This window comes from Lynx rufus, unplaced genomic scaffold (genome assembly GCF_022079265.1).
Source record: "Lynx rufus isolate CCGP_SWC_20201006 ecotype Redwood Valley unplaced genomic scaffold, mLynRuf1.p SCAF_13, whole genome shotgun sequence".
In the NCBI taxonomy this organism is placed as follows: domain Eukaryota; kingdom Metazoa; phylum Chordata; class Mammalia; order Carnivora; family Felidae; genus Lynx; species Lynx rufus.
This window is the reverse complement of record NW_025814827.1, coordinates 41,511,442-41,526,586: the sequence shown is the minus strand read 5'-3', so window position 1 is coordinate 41,526,586 and position 15,145 is coordinate 41,511,442. Positions and strand designations below refer to the sequence as shown.

The window sequence follows — 15,145 nt, the reverse complement described above, 5'->3', positions numbered from 1 at the left end:
ATCATTTTATGATAATTTTAGTAGGGTGTATTCCATTTTAGAAATGTGAAAATATAGAACAGTATTTTTTAAAACCTGAGGACACACTATTTTGAGTTTAAACAAAAAGAAATACTATTTTCAAAAGTGAAATTAAAGTGATTTTGAAAATCAATCCTCTTGCATATTATCTTGTTCACACTTTAGCACAGCAGAGTAAGCACTATTATCACATACAAAATTTCTTTTTCCTTTTTTCTAATTTTAATTTTAGTTAGCTAACATACAGTGCAATACTGGTTTCAGGAGTATAATTCAGTGATTCATCACTTACATACAGCACCCAGGGCTCATCACAACAAGTGCCCTCCTTAATACCCATCACCTATCTACCCCATCTCCCATCCACCTCCCTCCATCAAACCTCATTTTGTTCTCTAAGAGTAGTTTGTGGTTTGCTCTCCTCTCTACTCTCCCCTCTCCTACCTTCCCATATGTTCATCTGTTTTGCTTCCTAAATTCTTTTTATCATTTTTTAATATGAAATTTATTGTCAAATTGGTTTCCATACAACACCCAGTGCTCCTCCCAACAGGTGACCTCCTCAATGCCCATCACCCACCCTCCCCTCCCTCCCACTCCTAAATTCCAAATGTGAGGGAAAACGTATGGCATTTGTCTTTCTCTGATTGATTTATTTTGCTTACCATAATATATTCTAGATCCATCCACATTATTACAAATTCCATGACTTCATTCTTTGATGGCTGAGTAACATTCCAGTGTGTGTGTGGGGGGGTGTGTGTGTGGGTGGGTGTGTGTATGTAGGTATGTATGTATGTATATACCACATCTTCTTTATTCATTCACCAGTCGATGGACATTTGGGCTCTCTCCATAGTTTGGCTGTTGTTGATAATGCTGCTATAAACATTGGGGTATGTGTACCCCTTTGAATCTATATTTATGTATCTTATGGGCAAATACAAAGAGTGTAATTGCTGGATCATAGGATAGTTCTATTTCTAGTTTCTTGAGGAACCTCCGTACTCTTCCCCAAAGTGGCTGCACCAGTTTGCATTCCCCCCAACAGTGCAAGAGTGTTCCTTTTTCTTCACATCCTCCCCAACACCTGTTGTTTCTTGTGTTGTTAATTTTAGCCATTCTGACAGGTGGGAGGTAGTGGCTCTTTGTGGTTTTCATTTATATTTCCCTGATGATGATTCATGTTCAGCATCTTTGCATGTGCCTGTGAACCATCTCGATGTCTTCTTTGGAAAAGTGTCTATGACATGCAAGATTTCAATTTACATAATAAACCAGACTATATAGCTAAGAAAGCTGTTTCATCTTTGAACACAGAACCACTAATTTGTTCCTGTTCTTCCCTTCAGCATACTCCTTTGCCACAAAGTACTGAATACAAGTACAATGTTACCCAATTTTTTTAGAAGACAAAATCAAAGTATCAGGTAAGACCACCAACACCACAGAGATAATTGACTATCACTTTTGAAAATAGAGAATTCTAGCTTAAGACAGCTGAAAACAAAGTGTTTCCTCTCCTCTTCCTGCTACACCAAGGTAACAAACAAGGCTCTCACCAAACCTCACACTTTATAACCCTTCCTTCTTGTGCACTCAAGAACCACTGCAGCTTTCCCCCCCCCACTTTGGTATCATCCATGCTTCCCTGTTTTGTCATTCCCCTCAGCTTTCACCATACACAGATCTCCCAACATACTAAATTTTTTTTAATTTTAATGTTTATTTATTTTCAAAGAGAAAGAGAGAATGAGTGCAAGTGGTGGGGTGGGAGCCACAGAATCCGACGTGGGGCTCAAAGCCACAAACCACAAGTTCATGACCTGAGCCAAAGGCAGACGCTTAACCAGCTGAGCCACCCAGGTGCCTCTAGAAACTCTTAATCCAACTTTCCTTTAATGCTCCATTTCTCTAAAGACCTTTCCAACAAAATTCCTCAAATGAGTTGCCTCTGCTCTCTTCTCCAATTCCTCTCCCAGATTTTCTTGCCAATTCACTCCACTCAGAAAGTTTTTTGAAATGTTTTTAAAATTTATTTAGGTTGGGGGAAGAAGGGGGGAAGAGGGAGATTGAGAATTCCAAGCAGGTTCCACACTGTCAGCACACAGCCCAAAGCAGGGCTCAAACTCATGAACCGTGAGATCATGACCTGAGCCCAAACCAAGAGTGGGGTGCTTAACCGACTGAGCCACCCAGGCATCCCAGCACTCCAATCAAAATTTGAGTCCAGAACTTCCACTAAAACTTGTCTTTCAGTGTTCCCATGACCTTCTTATCAAAATCTAATGATCAAGTCTCAATCCTCATCTTTTAACCATTCATTATCTACTCCAACCTTCAGGTACATTTTCTTCACTTGGCTTATCAGGTCCACACAATCCTGGTCTTTCCTTTTCATCACTGGTGGCTCCTCTTTACTCTCCATAAGTTGTTATTCAGTCTCTGAGCTCTTGATGTCTAAGAAAACCAGGGTTCATGTCTTTTCCATCTATTTTCATGCTCTAGGTTTTCTCATCTAGTACCATGCCCTTAAAGAGCATCTGTGCATCAATCTCTTGCTCCTATTTCTACCCTATATATCACACTTGCTTATCCAGGTACCTACTTTACATTTCCACTTGGATATCCAATAAACATCTTAAATGTAATGTGCACAAAATTGAGCTCAGGCTTGTTAAAGTTGGTTACTATGCCTTCATCTTTCCAGTGGTTTATATCAATCAATAAATAAATAAATAAACAAACAAACAAACAAACAAACAACTTAGAGTCAATTCTCTAAAATCCAGTATCCTCCAGCTGGCAAATTGTGTTAGCTAACCCTTCAAAATCTCACCACATCTTACCATTTGCATTGCTACTCACGCCGACATTCCCCTCTCCCCTTAATTTCTGCAACACACTACTTAATTGCTTAGGCCACTGCACCACTTTCTGTAGACTATTCTTAGAAGTACAATGAGTCATAAAGCTAATTTTAAATCTAAGTGGCATCATGTCACCTCTCTTCTCAGAATCCTCCAATGGTACCCTGTTTCCTGTTACAATGGTTTACAGAATCCTACATGATTTGGCCTCACTTTACCTATGCAAATATTCTACTATTCTCCTCTTTTTGCACTGACTGGCCTTTTTGCTGTTTCTTGAATACAACCAAGCACTTTAGGCCTGTGCACTGACTATACCCTCTGCCTGGGATGACCTTTCCTCCTGACATTTGCAATGATAATTCACTTGCCTGTATCAAATCTTTACTCAAGGACACCTTCCCACTGATGCCTACACCCTAACTACCCTGATGGGAAGTGCAACACACTGCCCACAACTCTGGACTTTAGATGCACTTTAACCTTCCCTATTATATTGCTATTGCACTTATTTCCTATTAACTTTCTTTAGAACTTGTTTATTTTGCTAAATATTTATTATCTGGATAGGTGCACAAGAGTAGGAATTATATATAAATATATATATAACTTACATATACATAAAAATGAAAAAATTATGTAAGTAAACTTTATGTATATTTATTTATGAATAGTTTTATATATATTTAAAGTTTTACTTATTTTATATATATTAAATGTACAAATATATATTTGTTTTGTATATGTATATATTTATATATAAATTATATATTTTTTAAAAGTTTATATTATATATAGTATATTTATAATATACAAACATAATACATATAATATATATAATTTATTATATTCATATATCTAATTATGTAAATATATTTTATATATACTTTATATACATTACATATTTTACCTATATATTGTGTATATTTATCATATATTTATGTATATAATTTATACATAATTATAAAATATATAACTTATGTACATAAATATGTTTGTGTTTTATATATGTTTAATATTTTCTGTATTAATATATATTAAATATACATTAATACGTGTTATTATGTATTTTATATATAAATTATATATTTATGTATATTATGTTTCACACATTTTCTATGTATATTTTTATATATGTAATATATATTAATATATAATATATATTATATGTATATATATATTTTTTAACTTATTGAGATATTCAAAATGCCTACAGTAATGCCTGGCACTCAGTTGGCACCTGATACTTGCTGCATGAATGAAAAATTGAAAAGGGAAGTTGGAGGTTAAATTAGAGGGAAAGAATGAGAATCACAACTGGGTTCTTGGTTTCATGCCTGGATAGATGATAGTCTAAGGAGATGGAGTTTTCAGTGCTGATCACAAGCACCATTTTGTGTCTCTTCAGTCAAAGGATATATGAGAGATGCCATTAGATATATCACATATTATTTTGGATCTCAGAAGACACCAGGACTGTATTTTATATAGTATTGTAGTATCAAATGGTTATACATCAGAAGGGAAAGGATTACTCACCAAACAGTACTGAGAAAATCAGCAAGAAGATTTGAAAACTTTAGATCCCATCCTATTATTTCTACCAAAAATAATTTTAAGGTGGATAAATTATTTTAGAAATACATGCGAGTGAATATTCATTAGGTGTTCGAATGGAAAAGAACTAAGAACAAAACTTAGCCACAATAAAGAACAAAATAAAAATTCACAATTTAAAAGTTCCATAGATGGGGCGCCTGGGTGGCTCAGTTGAGTATCCAACTTCTACTCAGGTCATGGTCTTGTGATTCACGGGATCAAGCCCCCCAATCAGGATCTGTGCTAACAGCTCAGAGCCTGGTGCCTGCTTCGGATTCTGTGTCTCCCTCTCTCTCTGCCCCTTCCCTGCTCATGCTCTGTCTCTCTATCTCTCAAAAAAAAATAATAAACATTAAAAAAATTTTTGGGATCCTGGGAAGATGGTGGCGTAGGAGGACGCTGGGCTCACCGCGTCCTGCTGATCACTTAGATTCCACCTACACCTGCCTAAATAACCCAGAAAACCGCCAGAAGCCTAGCAGAAAGGAGTCTCTGGAGCGAAGCTCACAGAGAGGCCCACAGAAGAGGGTAGGAAGGGCAGAGAGGCGGTGCGCGCTCCACAGACTGGCGTAAGGGAGCAGGGGCAGAGGGGCGGCCCGCCACCCAAGCAGAGCCCCCGAGACTGGCTTGCAAAAGCGGAGGGGACAGACGGAGTGTGTTCCGACACCAAGAGGGACTTGACATCTGGAAGGTTATAAGCTAACAGCTCTGCTGGGGGAACGGGAGGACTAGAGGACAACGGGAGGGTGAGTTGTTGAGCCACGGACAACAGAGCTCAGTTTGGCTGGGAACAAAGGCACTTGCCAAGGCCATCTCCCTCACCCATCCCCCTGCCAAAAGCCCAAAGGGAACCAGTTCCTTCCAGGGAACTTGCTTGCACTACACAAACACCAAACTCTGTGCTTCTGCGGATCCATCCCTCTGGCGGGTCTGACTCCCTCCCGGTGCTGCAGGGCCCCTCCCGAAGCGGATCTCAGAAGGAAAAGCGAGCTGAGCCTGCCCCTCCCGCCCCCATGGACCTTGCCGAACCACCCCAGCTAATACGCCAGATCCCCAGCACCACAAGCCTGGCAGTGTGCAAGTAGCCCAGAAGGGCCACACCACCCCACAGTGAATCCTGCCCCTAGGAGAGGGGAAGAGAAGGCACACACCAGTCTGACTGTGGCCCCAGCGGTGGGCTGGGGGCAGACATCAGGTCTGACTGCTGCCCGCCCACCAATGCAAGTTATTCAAGACAGCACAGGGGAAGTGCCCCGTAGTCCCTCACCACTCCAGGGACTACCCAAAATGAAGAAATGGAAGAATTCCCCACAAAAGAATCTCCAGGAAATAATGACAGCTAATGAACTGATCATAAAGGATTTAAACAATATAACAGAAAGTGAATTTGAATTATAGTCATAAAATTAATCACTGGACTTGAAAACAGTATAAAGACCAGCAGAGAATCTCTTGCTACAGAGATCAATGGACTAAGGAACACCCAGGAGGAGCTAAAAAATGCTATCAATGAGCTGCAAAATAAAATGGAAACAACTACAGCTCGGATTGAAGAGGCATAGGTGAGAAAAGGTGAATTAGAAGATAAAATTATAGACAAAGAAGAAGGTGAGAAAAAGAGAGATAAAAACTCCAGGAGTATGAGGGGAAATTTAGAGAACTAAGTGATGCACTAAAGAGAAATAATATACGCACAATTGGGATTCCAGAGGAGGAAGAGAGAGGGAAAGGTGCTGAAGGTGTACTTGAAGAAATAATAGCTGAGAACTTCCCGGATCTGGGGAAGGAAAAAGGCATTGAAATCCAAGAGGCACAGAGAACTCCCTTCAGATGTAACTTGAATCGATCTTCTGCACAACATATCAGAGTCAAACTGGCAAAATACAAGGATAAAGAGAAAATTCTGAAAGCAGCTAGAGATAAACGTGCTCTAACCTATAAAGGGAGACCTATAAGACTCGTGACCAATCTCTCTACTGAAACTTGGCAGGCCAGAAAGGAATGGCAGGAGATCTTTAACGTGATGAATAGAAAAAATATGCAGCCGAGAATCCTTTATCCAGCAAGTCTGTCATTAAGAATAGAAGGAGATATAAAGGTCTTCCCAAACAAACAAAAACTGAAGGAAGTCTTCACCACTAAACCAGCCCTAAAAGAGATCCTAAGGGGGATTCTGTGAGTGAAATGTTGCAAGGACCACAAAGTACCAGAGACATCACTACAAGCATGAAACCTACAGACATCACAATGACTCTAAACCCATATCTTTCTATAGTAACACTGAATATAAACGGACTAAATGCTCGAACCAAAACACAGGTTATCAGAATGGATAAAAAAACAAGACCCATCTATTTGCTGTCTACAAGAGACTCATTTTAGACCTGAGGACACCTTCAGACTGAAAGCGAGGTCATGGAGATCTATCATGCTACTGGAAGTCCAAAGAAAGCTGGAATAGCCATACTTATGTCAGACAAACTAGACTTTATATTAAAGGTTGTAACAAGAGATGAAGAAGGGCATTATATAATATTTACAGGGACTATCCATCAGGAAGAGCTAACAATTATAGAGGTCTCTGTGCCAAATACAGGAGCTCCCAAATATATAAAACAATTACTCACAAACATAAGCAACCTTATTGATAAGAATATGGTCACTGCAGGGGACTTTAATCCTCCACTTACGACAATGAATAGATCATCTAGACACAGGATCAATAAAGAAACAAGGGCCCTGAATGATACATTGGATCAGATGGACTTGACAGATCTATTTAGAACTCTGCATCCCAAAGCAACAGAATATACTTTCTTCTCGAGTGCACATGGAACAATCTCCAAGATAGATCACATACTGGGTCACAAAACAGCCCTTCATAAGTATACAAGAATTGAGATCATACCAGGCATACCTTCAGACCACAATGGTATGAAGCTTGAAATCAATCACAGGAAAAAGTCTGGAAAACCTCCAAAAGCATGGAGGTTAAAGAACACCCCACTAAAGAATGAATGGGTCAACCAGGCAATTAGAGAAGAAATTTAAAAATATATGGAAACAAATGTAAATGAAAATGCAATAATCCCAAAGCTTTGGGATGCAGCGAAGGCCGCCCTGAGAGGAAAATAAATTGCAATCCAGGCCTATCTCAAAAAACAAGAGAAATCCCAGAAGAAAATCTAACAAAACACCTAAAGGAAATAGAAGCAGAACAGCAAAGACACCCCAAGCCCAGCCGAAGAAGAGAAATAATAAAGATCAGAGAAAAATAATACAGAAGCTAAAAAAAAAAAAAAAAACTGTAGAACAGATCAATGAAACCAAGAGTTTGATTTTGGATAAAATAAACAAAATTGATAAACCTCTAGCCAAGTTTCTCAAAAAGAAAAGGGAGATTATCCAAATATATAAAATCATAAATGCAAATGGAATTATTACAATCAATCCCTCAGAAATACAAGCAACTGTCAGCAAATACTGTCAAAACTTATATGCCAACAAACTGGACAACTTGGAAGAAATGGACAAATTCCTAAGCACCCACACACTTCCAAAACTCAAACAGGAAGAAAGAGAAAATTTAAACAGACCCATAACAAGCAAAGAAACTGAATCGGTTATCAAAAATCTCCCAACAAGTAAGAGTCCAGGACCAGATGGCTTCCCTGGGGAAGTCTACCAGACATTTGAAGCAGAGATAATACCTATCCTTTTCAAGCTGCTCCAAAAAAATAGAAAGGGAAGGAAACTTCCAGACTCATTCTATGAAGCCAGTATTACTTTGATTCCTAAACCAGACAGAGACCCAGCAAAAAAAGATAATTACAGGCCAATATCCCTGATGAATATGGCTGCAAAAATTCTCAATCAGATACTAGCAAATCGAATTCAACAGCATATAAAAAGAATTATTCACCATGATCAAGTGGGATTCAATCCTGGGCCGCAGGGCTGGTTCAACATTCGCAAATCAATAAATGTGATACATCACATTAATAAAAGAAAAGATAAGAACCATATGATCCTCCCAATCGATGCAGAAAAAGCATTTGACAAAATTCAGCATCCTTTCTTAATAAAAATCTTCGATAAAGTCAGGATAGACAGAACATACCTAAACATCTTAAAGGCATTTATGAAAACCCACAGCTAATATCAACCTCAATGCGGAAAAACTGAGAGCTTTCCCCCTGATATCAGGAACATGACAGGGATGGCCACTCTCACCCCTGTTGTCTAACATAGTGTTAGAAGTTCTAGCATCAGCCATCAGACAACAAAAGGAAATCAAAGGCATCAAAATTGACAAAGATGAAGTCAAGCTTTCACTTTCTGCAGATGGCATGATATTATACATGGAAAACCCAGTAGACTCCACCAAGAGTCTACTAGAACTGATACATGAATTCAGAAAAATGCAGGACACAAAATCAATGTACAGTAATCAGTTGCATTCGTATACACTAATAATGAAGCAACAAAAAGACAAATAAAGAGACTGATCCCATTCACAATTGCACCAAGAAGCATAAAATACCTAGGAATAAACCTAAGCAAAGATGTAAAAGATCTGTATGCTGAAAACTATAGAAAGTTTATGAAGGAAATTGAAGGATATAAAGAAATGGAAAAACATTCCATGCTCATGGATTGGAAAAATAAATATTGTTAACATGTCAAAACTACCCAAAGCCATCTACACATTCAGTGCAATCCCAATCAAAATTGCACCAGCATTCTTCTCGAAACTAGAACAAGCAATCCTAAAATTTGCATGGAACCACAAAAGACCCCAAATAGCCCAAGTAATATTGAAGAAGACCAAAGCGGGAGCCACCACAATCCCAGACTTTAGCATCTACTACAAAGCCGTAATCATCAAGACAGCATGGTATTGACACAAATACAGACACATAGAGCAACGGAATAGAATACAGACTCCAGAATTGGACCCACAAACATATGGCCAACTAATCTTTGAAAAAGCAGGAAACAATATCCAATGGAAAAAAGAATCTCTTTAACAAATGGTGCTGGGAGAACTGGGAAGCAACATGCAGAAGAATGAAACTAGACCACTTTCTGACACCATTCACAAAAATAAACTCAAAATGGATAAAGGACCTGAGTGTGAGACAGGAAACCATCAAAACCCTAGAGGAGAAAACAGGAAAAAACCACTCTGACCTCAGCCAGAGCAATTTCTTACTTGACACATCTCCATAGTCAAGGGAATTAAAAGCAAAAATGAACTATTGGGACCTCATGAAGATAAAAGCTTCTGCACTGCCAAGGAAACAATCAACAAAACTAAAAGGCAACCGACGAAGAGGAAGAGTTATTTGCAAATGACATATCGGACAATGGGCTAGTATCCAAAATTTATAAAGAGCTCACCAAACTCCACACCCGAAAAACAAATAATCCAGTGAAGATATGGGCAGAAAACATGAATAGACACTTCTCTAAAGAAGACATCCGGATGGCCAACAGGTACATGAAAAGATGCTCAACATCACTCCTCATCAGGGAAATACAAATCAAAACCACACTCAAATACCAACTCACGCCAGGCAGGGTGGCTAAAATGAACAACAGGAGACTATGGATGCTGGCGAGAATGTGGAGAAACGGGAACCCTCTTGCACTGTTGGTGGGAATGCAAATTGGTGCAGCCACTCTGGAAAAAGCGTGGAGGTTCCTCCAAAAATTAAAAATAGACCTACCCTATGACCCAGCATTAGCACTGCCAGGAATTTACCCAAGGGATACAGGAGTGCTGACACAAGGGACACTTGTACCCCAATGTTTATAGCAGCACTTTCAACAATACCCAAATTACGGAAAAAGCCTAAATGTCCATCAACTGATGAATGGATAAAGAAATTGTGGTTTACATACACCATGGAATACCACGTGGCAATGAGAAAGAATGAAATATGGCCTTTCATAGCAACATGGATGGAAATGTAGAGCGTTATGCTACTTGAAATAAGTCCTACAGAGAAAGACAGATACCGTATGTTTTCACTCTTATGTGGATCCTGAGAAACTTACAGGAGACCTGGGGGGGGGGGGAGGAAAAAAAAAGAGGTTACAGTGGGAGAGACAGCCAAACCCTAAGAGACTCTTAAAAACTGAGAACAAACTGAGGGGTGTTGGAGGGTGGGAGGGAGGGCAGGGTGGGTGATGGGTAATTAGGAGGGCACCTGTTGGAATGAACACTGGGTGTTGTATTCAACCAATTTGACAATAAATTTCATATTAAACACACACACACACACACAAAACAAACAAACGTTAAAAAATTTTTTAAGTGGATATACGTTTTAGCAGGTAAAAATCTTTTGGGAAAAATTACAATGTGAATAAAGAATTTAAATGATTATGATCCCCTATTCATTCTAAATATATCAATCTCTAGAGGAAGGAATCTGAGATACAGACAACATATGTAAGATTTTCAAGCGGAGTACTAAATTAAAGATAATCTAATTGATCAATGAGAGAGGAATAACAAATATAATTATGATTCTCATATAATGCAGTGGTATGTATGTATTCAAAACTATTTTGAAAAAATAAAATGAAATTAAAAAAATAAAAAATTAAAAAAATTAAAAAATAAAAAATAAATAAATAAAATTATTTTGTACTACAACATTCGATAATGCGAAAACTTCTCTGAATGTAATATTCATCAAAAAGGCAGGCAGGATAAAAATGCAGAGACCATTAAATGTCCCTTTTATAAAAATCTATTTGTATTTAGCAGAGAAAAACACTACAAATTAGCATATCAAAATATTGCCACTAATTATCTCCACATAGTGATTTTATGGGTGATTTCTACTTCATCTCTAATTCAAAGGAAGCTTTTCTTTTTATTAGAAGAAAAAAATTGTATTAGAAAAAATAGTACTTTCTTAAGTAATAAAACATGGAAAATTCACATCAGAAATCATGGAAAATACACTCTTCTTAGAACCAGAAATGTATTTATCAATACCCTTTCGATTATACAGGACAAAACCACACCTCAAACAAACTGAAGCAAGAAGGTTAATGTATTCGCCCATTTATTAGCTCAGCTGGTCACCAAATTCATTGGTGGGCAAGAATGAAGATGAATGCCAAAGACTGTTGGAACCAAGAAACTGGCTACTGCCAAGCTTCTATCTGTAAATCCTATGTCTTTTTCCACATATGTTTTTTCAGTATCCCAGACTTGATTTTTGACAGCAGGAAGTATGATGGCCAGCAGTTTCTCCGTATCACAGCTCAAAAAGGGATGAGCTTCTTTTCTCTCTGTTCTTGGCTCTACCATCCTGAGGAAAAGCTCAGATTTGGCCCATCTTGGTCAGAGGCTCATACCTGAAGCCTTCAACTATGGTTAAGAGATGTGTCATCAAGACTTGGTTCAGAAGCATCCTTTAAGCAAACAGAAGTAGTCAGAGAGGTAGGATTTAAATGTCACCTTCTAATCATATGACATGGTTACGGCAAGACAAAGCTACATTTACCAGGAGAAGCGGGTTGCTGATTTGAGCAAATAACACACTAGATGTCCACTAAAAGTAGTTATTTCTTCAGAGTGCAAAGAATGACCTTTAGAATTAAGTGATACAGAAAATCTTCAGGTACTATACAGTTGGTGAATCTGTCTTATCATACATACAGACCTGATAGAAGAGCAGAAAGACAAAAGATTGGGAGGGGTAGAAATTTTTTTAAATCAGAGAGGAATCTGGTAGCCTGCTGGCCTACTGAACATTATTTAATCAGTAAAAGAGAAACCTGGAATCTCCCCTTTAAAAACACTACTTCCAAACAAATCGTAGGAGACTGAGGATAAGTGCTAGCTACTAAACTTTTCCAAGTATCCATCAGGGGTGTCAAAAATAATGAATGAATGATAAAAAGAGCAATGGAAATCGAAAGAAAAGACAAATAAATTAGCAAGTAACATTGTAATTTCATTAATAAGGACCACTTACAAGACAATAGGAATACTGATAAACTGGTTAAGGAGTATGGGTAAGGATACATAAGGTTCAGAGTTCTTTGTACTACATCTCTGAGAATGAGCCTTGGTTCTTCTTTGTTAAAATGGATATGAACTGAAATTTCTAAATCCATGTATGCAAATCCCTTATTCCTCTAGAATATAATACCTTCATATAAAAAAACACCTCCCAAACTAAAACTCAGCTTGCAATGACTCAAATCCTGTAAATGCAATGGGAATAGTATTTCATAAGAAAGAAAAGGAAGAACTGGGCTAGTTACAAAAAAAAAATGAGAATGAATCTTCAAGAACGTAGGAGTTAGATAGTCTGAAACAGAGTACAAACAAAAGTCAAAAGGTAAATCTGGTGAGACCAACCAGCTCTGTCCAGACAGAAAGGTGGCCTGGCCTAAGGATCCATTATTTTTCCACTTCTGATGGCAGGCCTATCCTCAAAGGCATCACAATCTCATGTGATTATTTGAGCGTCCTGCTGACTCCTCTTACTCCGGTTCCCTCTTCATTAATGTCCTTACATCACTTGACTTCTCATAAATTTCCCTTCACTGAATTAATCAATTAGGCTTACATGAAAGTTCAGACCACTTGCTGATCTTTTACAGCAAGTTAATCAATTGGCATCTTGATATATGTATATATTTCTATCTAGTATCAATTTATTTAGTGTCAATCAGCATCCCCTTACATAACACACTCCGACACTGAAGAGACACTATTTTGAATTTTAGACACAGTAAATTTATCAAGGTAATGTCTCCCGAGAGACAAGCAATTGTCCTTCTCTGGGAGCTACCGTTTTTCACACCACATGCTTCCTTCAACCAACCATAGGCAGCAACACAATCTCTCAGTTAAGATTTTTTAAGACCCTTGTTATTTTAATCTGGGACAACTCAATGATAGTAAGGTACTTGGAATCTGGTATTCAAACTATAGATATGTAATGTTACTTCAAGTCAACAAGGAAATTTTGTAATACTTGTCTCATTTAAGAAATCCTTCTATAGGTAATAAACCGACTACACACTTTCCTCATTGCCACTTTCATCTCTTTGTTCCTGAATGTATAGATGACTGAGTTAAAAAAAGGAGTGAGAACTGCATCAAAAACAGCAAGATTTTTGTCTAGGTGTGAGGTGGGGTGAGGCCAGATATAAACAAAGATGCAAGGGCCAAAGAACAAAATCACCACCATGACATGAGTTGACAAAGTAGAGAGGGCCTTAGTTGTGCCTGCTGAAGAGTGTTTCCGAACAGTGATAAGAATAGAAATGTAGGAGACAATCAATATGAAGAATGATCCCAGAGATATGAACCCACTGTTGGCTATGACCATGAACTCTAGACGGTAGGTGTCTGTGCAGGCAAGTTTGATGAACCGAGGAAAGTCACAATAAAAACTGTCTAACACATTAGGGCCACAGAATGGCAATGTTATTACAAAAACCAGTTGAATCACAGAGTGGGTCAACCCAATTACCCAGGCAGCAACTGAAAGCAAAATACACATTTTTCGGTTCATAATAGTCAAATAGTGCAGAGGCTTGCATATGGCAACATATCTGTCAAAGGCCATGGCGATGAGCAGCACCATCTCCACGCCACCAATGACGTGGATGAAGAAGATTTGAGCGATGCAGCCACCAAAGGAGATGACCTTACGCTTTCTGAAAAGGTCGTAAATCATCTTCGGAGAAATGACACAAGAAACTCCCAGGTCAATGAAGGACAGGTTGACCAACAGAAAGTACATGGGGGAGTGTAAGTGAGGGTCAGAAATCACAGTGAGCATGATGAGGGAGTTTCCCATCATGCTTGCCACATAAAACGTAGAGGAGAACACAAAGAGGAGAAGTTGGATCTCCCAGGAATCGGTGAGTCCCAGGAACACAAACTCTGACACCACAGAGTGATTTGCTCTATCCATTGATTTATCCGCTAGAATGTTCCAGACAAAAGAAAATAACATGAAACTAAAATGAGAATGTTAATGAAGTTCTACATTAAAATGATTAATTAATCAAGGATATTCACATAGTGAGAACAAGATAACTCCTCAATTCCTTCTCAGGGTCATTATTAAATATGCATTTTACTGGGATCACCTAAAGCAGTTGAGTCACTTCCACATACAGTATTCCTAACACAATGGCTGCAAGGACTATGGATCTACAAACAAGAAAATGATGCAAATATGAAAACATAGAAGTATATAGCAAGGATCATGAGGCACGGGGAAGGTGGTGCAATGCAACACAAACAGAAAAAGAAAGAAGAGGTAAAGATTGCATTTGCCAGAATTCACTGCTATTGCTTTTTTTTAATATTTTAAGTTTATACATTTTTATTGAGAGAGACAAAGACAGCACCAGAGGGGGAGAGCAGAGAGAGAGGAAGAGAGAGAGAGAAGGAGAAGGAGGGACAGGGAGGGAGGAAGGGGGTGGGGGATATGGGAGAAAAAGACAGAGAATTCCAAGCAGACTCCATGGTGCCAGCAAACAGCTTGATGCAGGGCCTGAACCCACCAACCATGAGATCATGACCTAACCCAAAGTCGAATGCTTAACTGACTGAGCTACCCAGGCACCCCTCACTGGTACTACTTTAAATGTTCATACAA

At 38.4% G+C, this 15,145-nt stretch overlaps 1 protein-coding gene across 1 annotated transcript; it reads right to left on the bottom strand.

The window, feature by feature from the left end:
• Positions 1-13,513: 13,513 nt before the first annotated feature.
• Positions 13,514-14,452, bottom strand: LOC124508122 (olfactory receptor 4F3/4F16/4F29-like). Its single transcript, XM_047074540.1, has one exon. It carries the CDS (start codon positions 14,450-14,452, stop codon positions 13,514-13,516), a length of 939 nt encoding a protein of 312 aa, XP_046930496.1.
• Positions 14,453-15,145: the final 693 nt, after the last annotated feature.

Excerpts from the sequence above, each read along its gene's own strand:
- LOC124508122 (XM_047074540.1), bottom strand. The coding sequence starts at position 14,452 with ATGGATAGAGCAAATCACTCTGTGGTGTCAGAGTTTGTGTTCCTGGGA.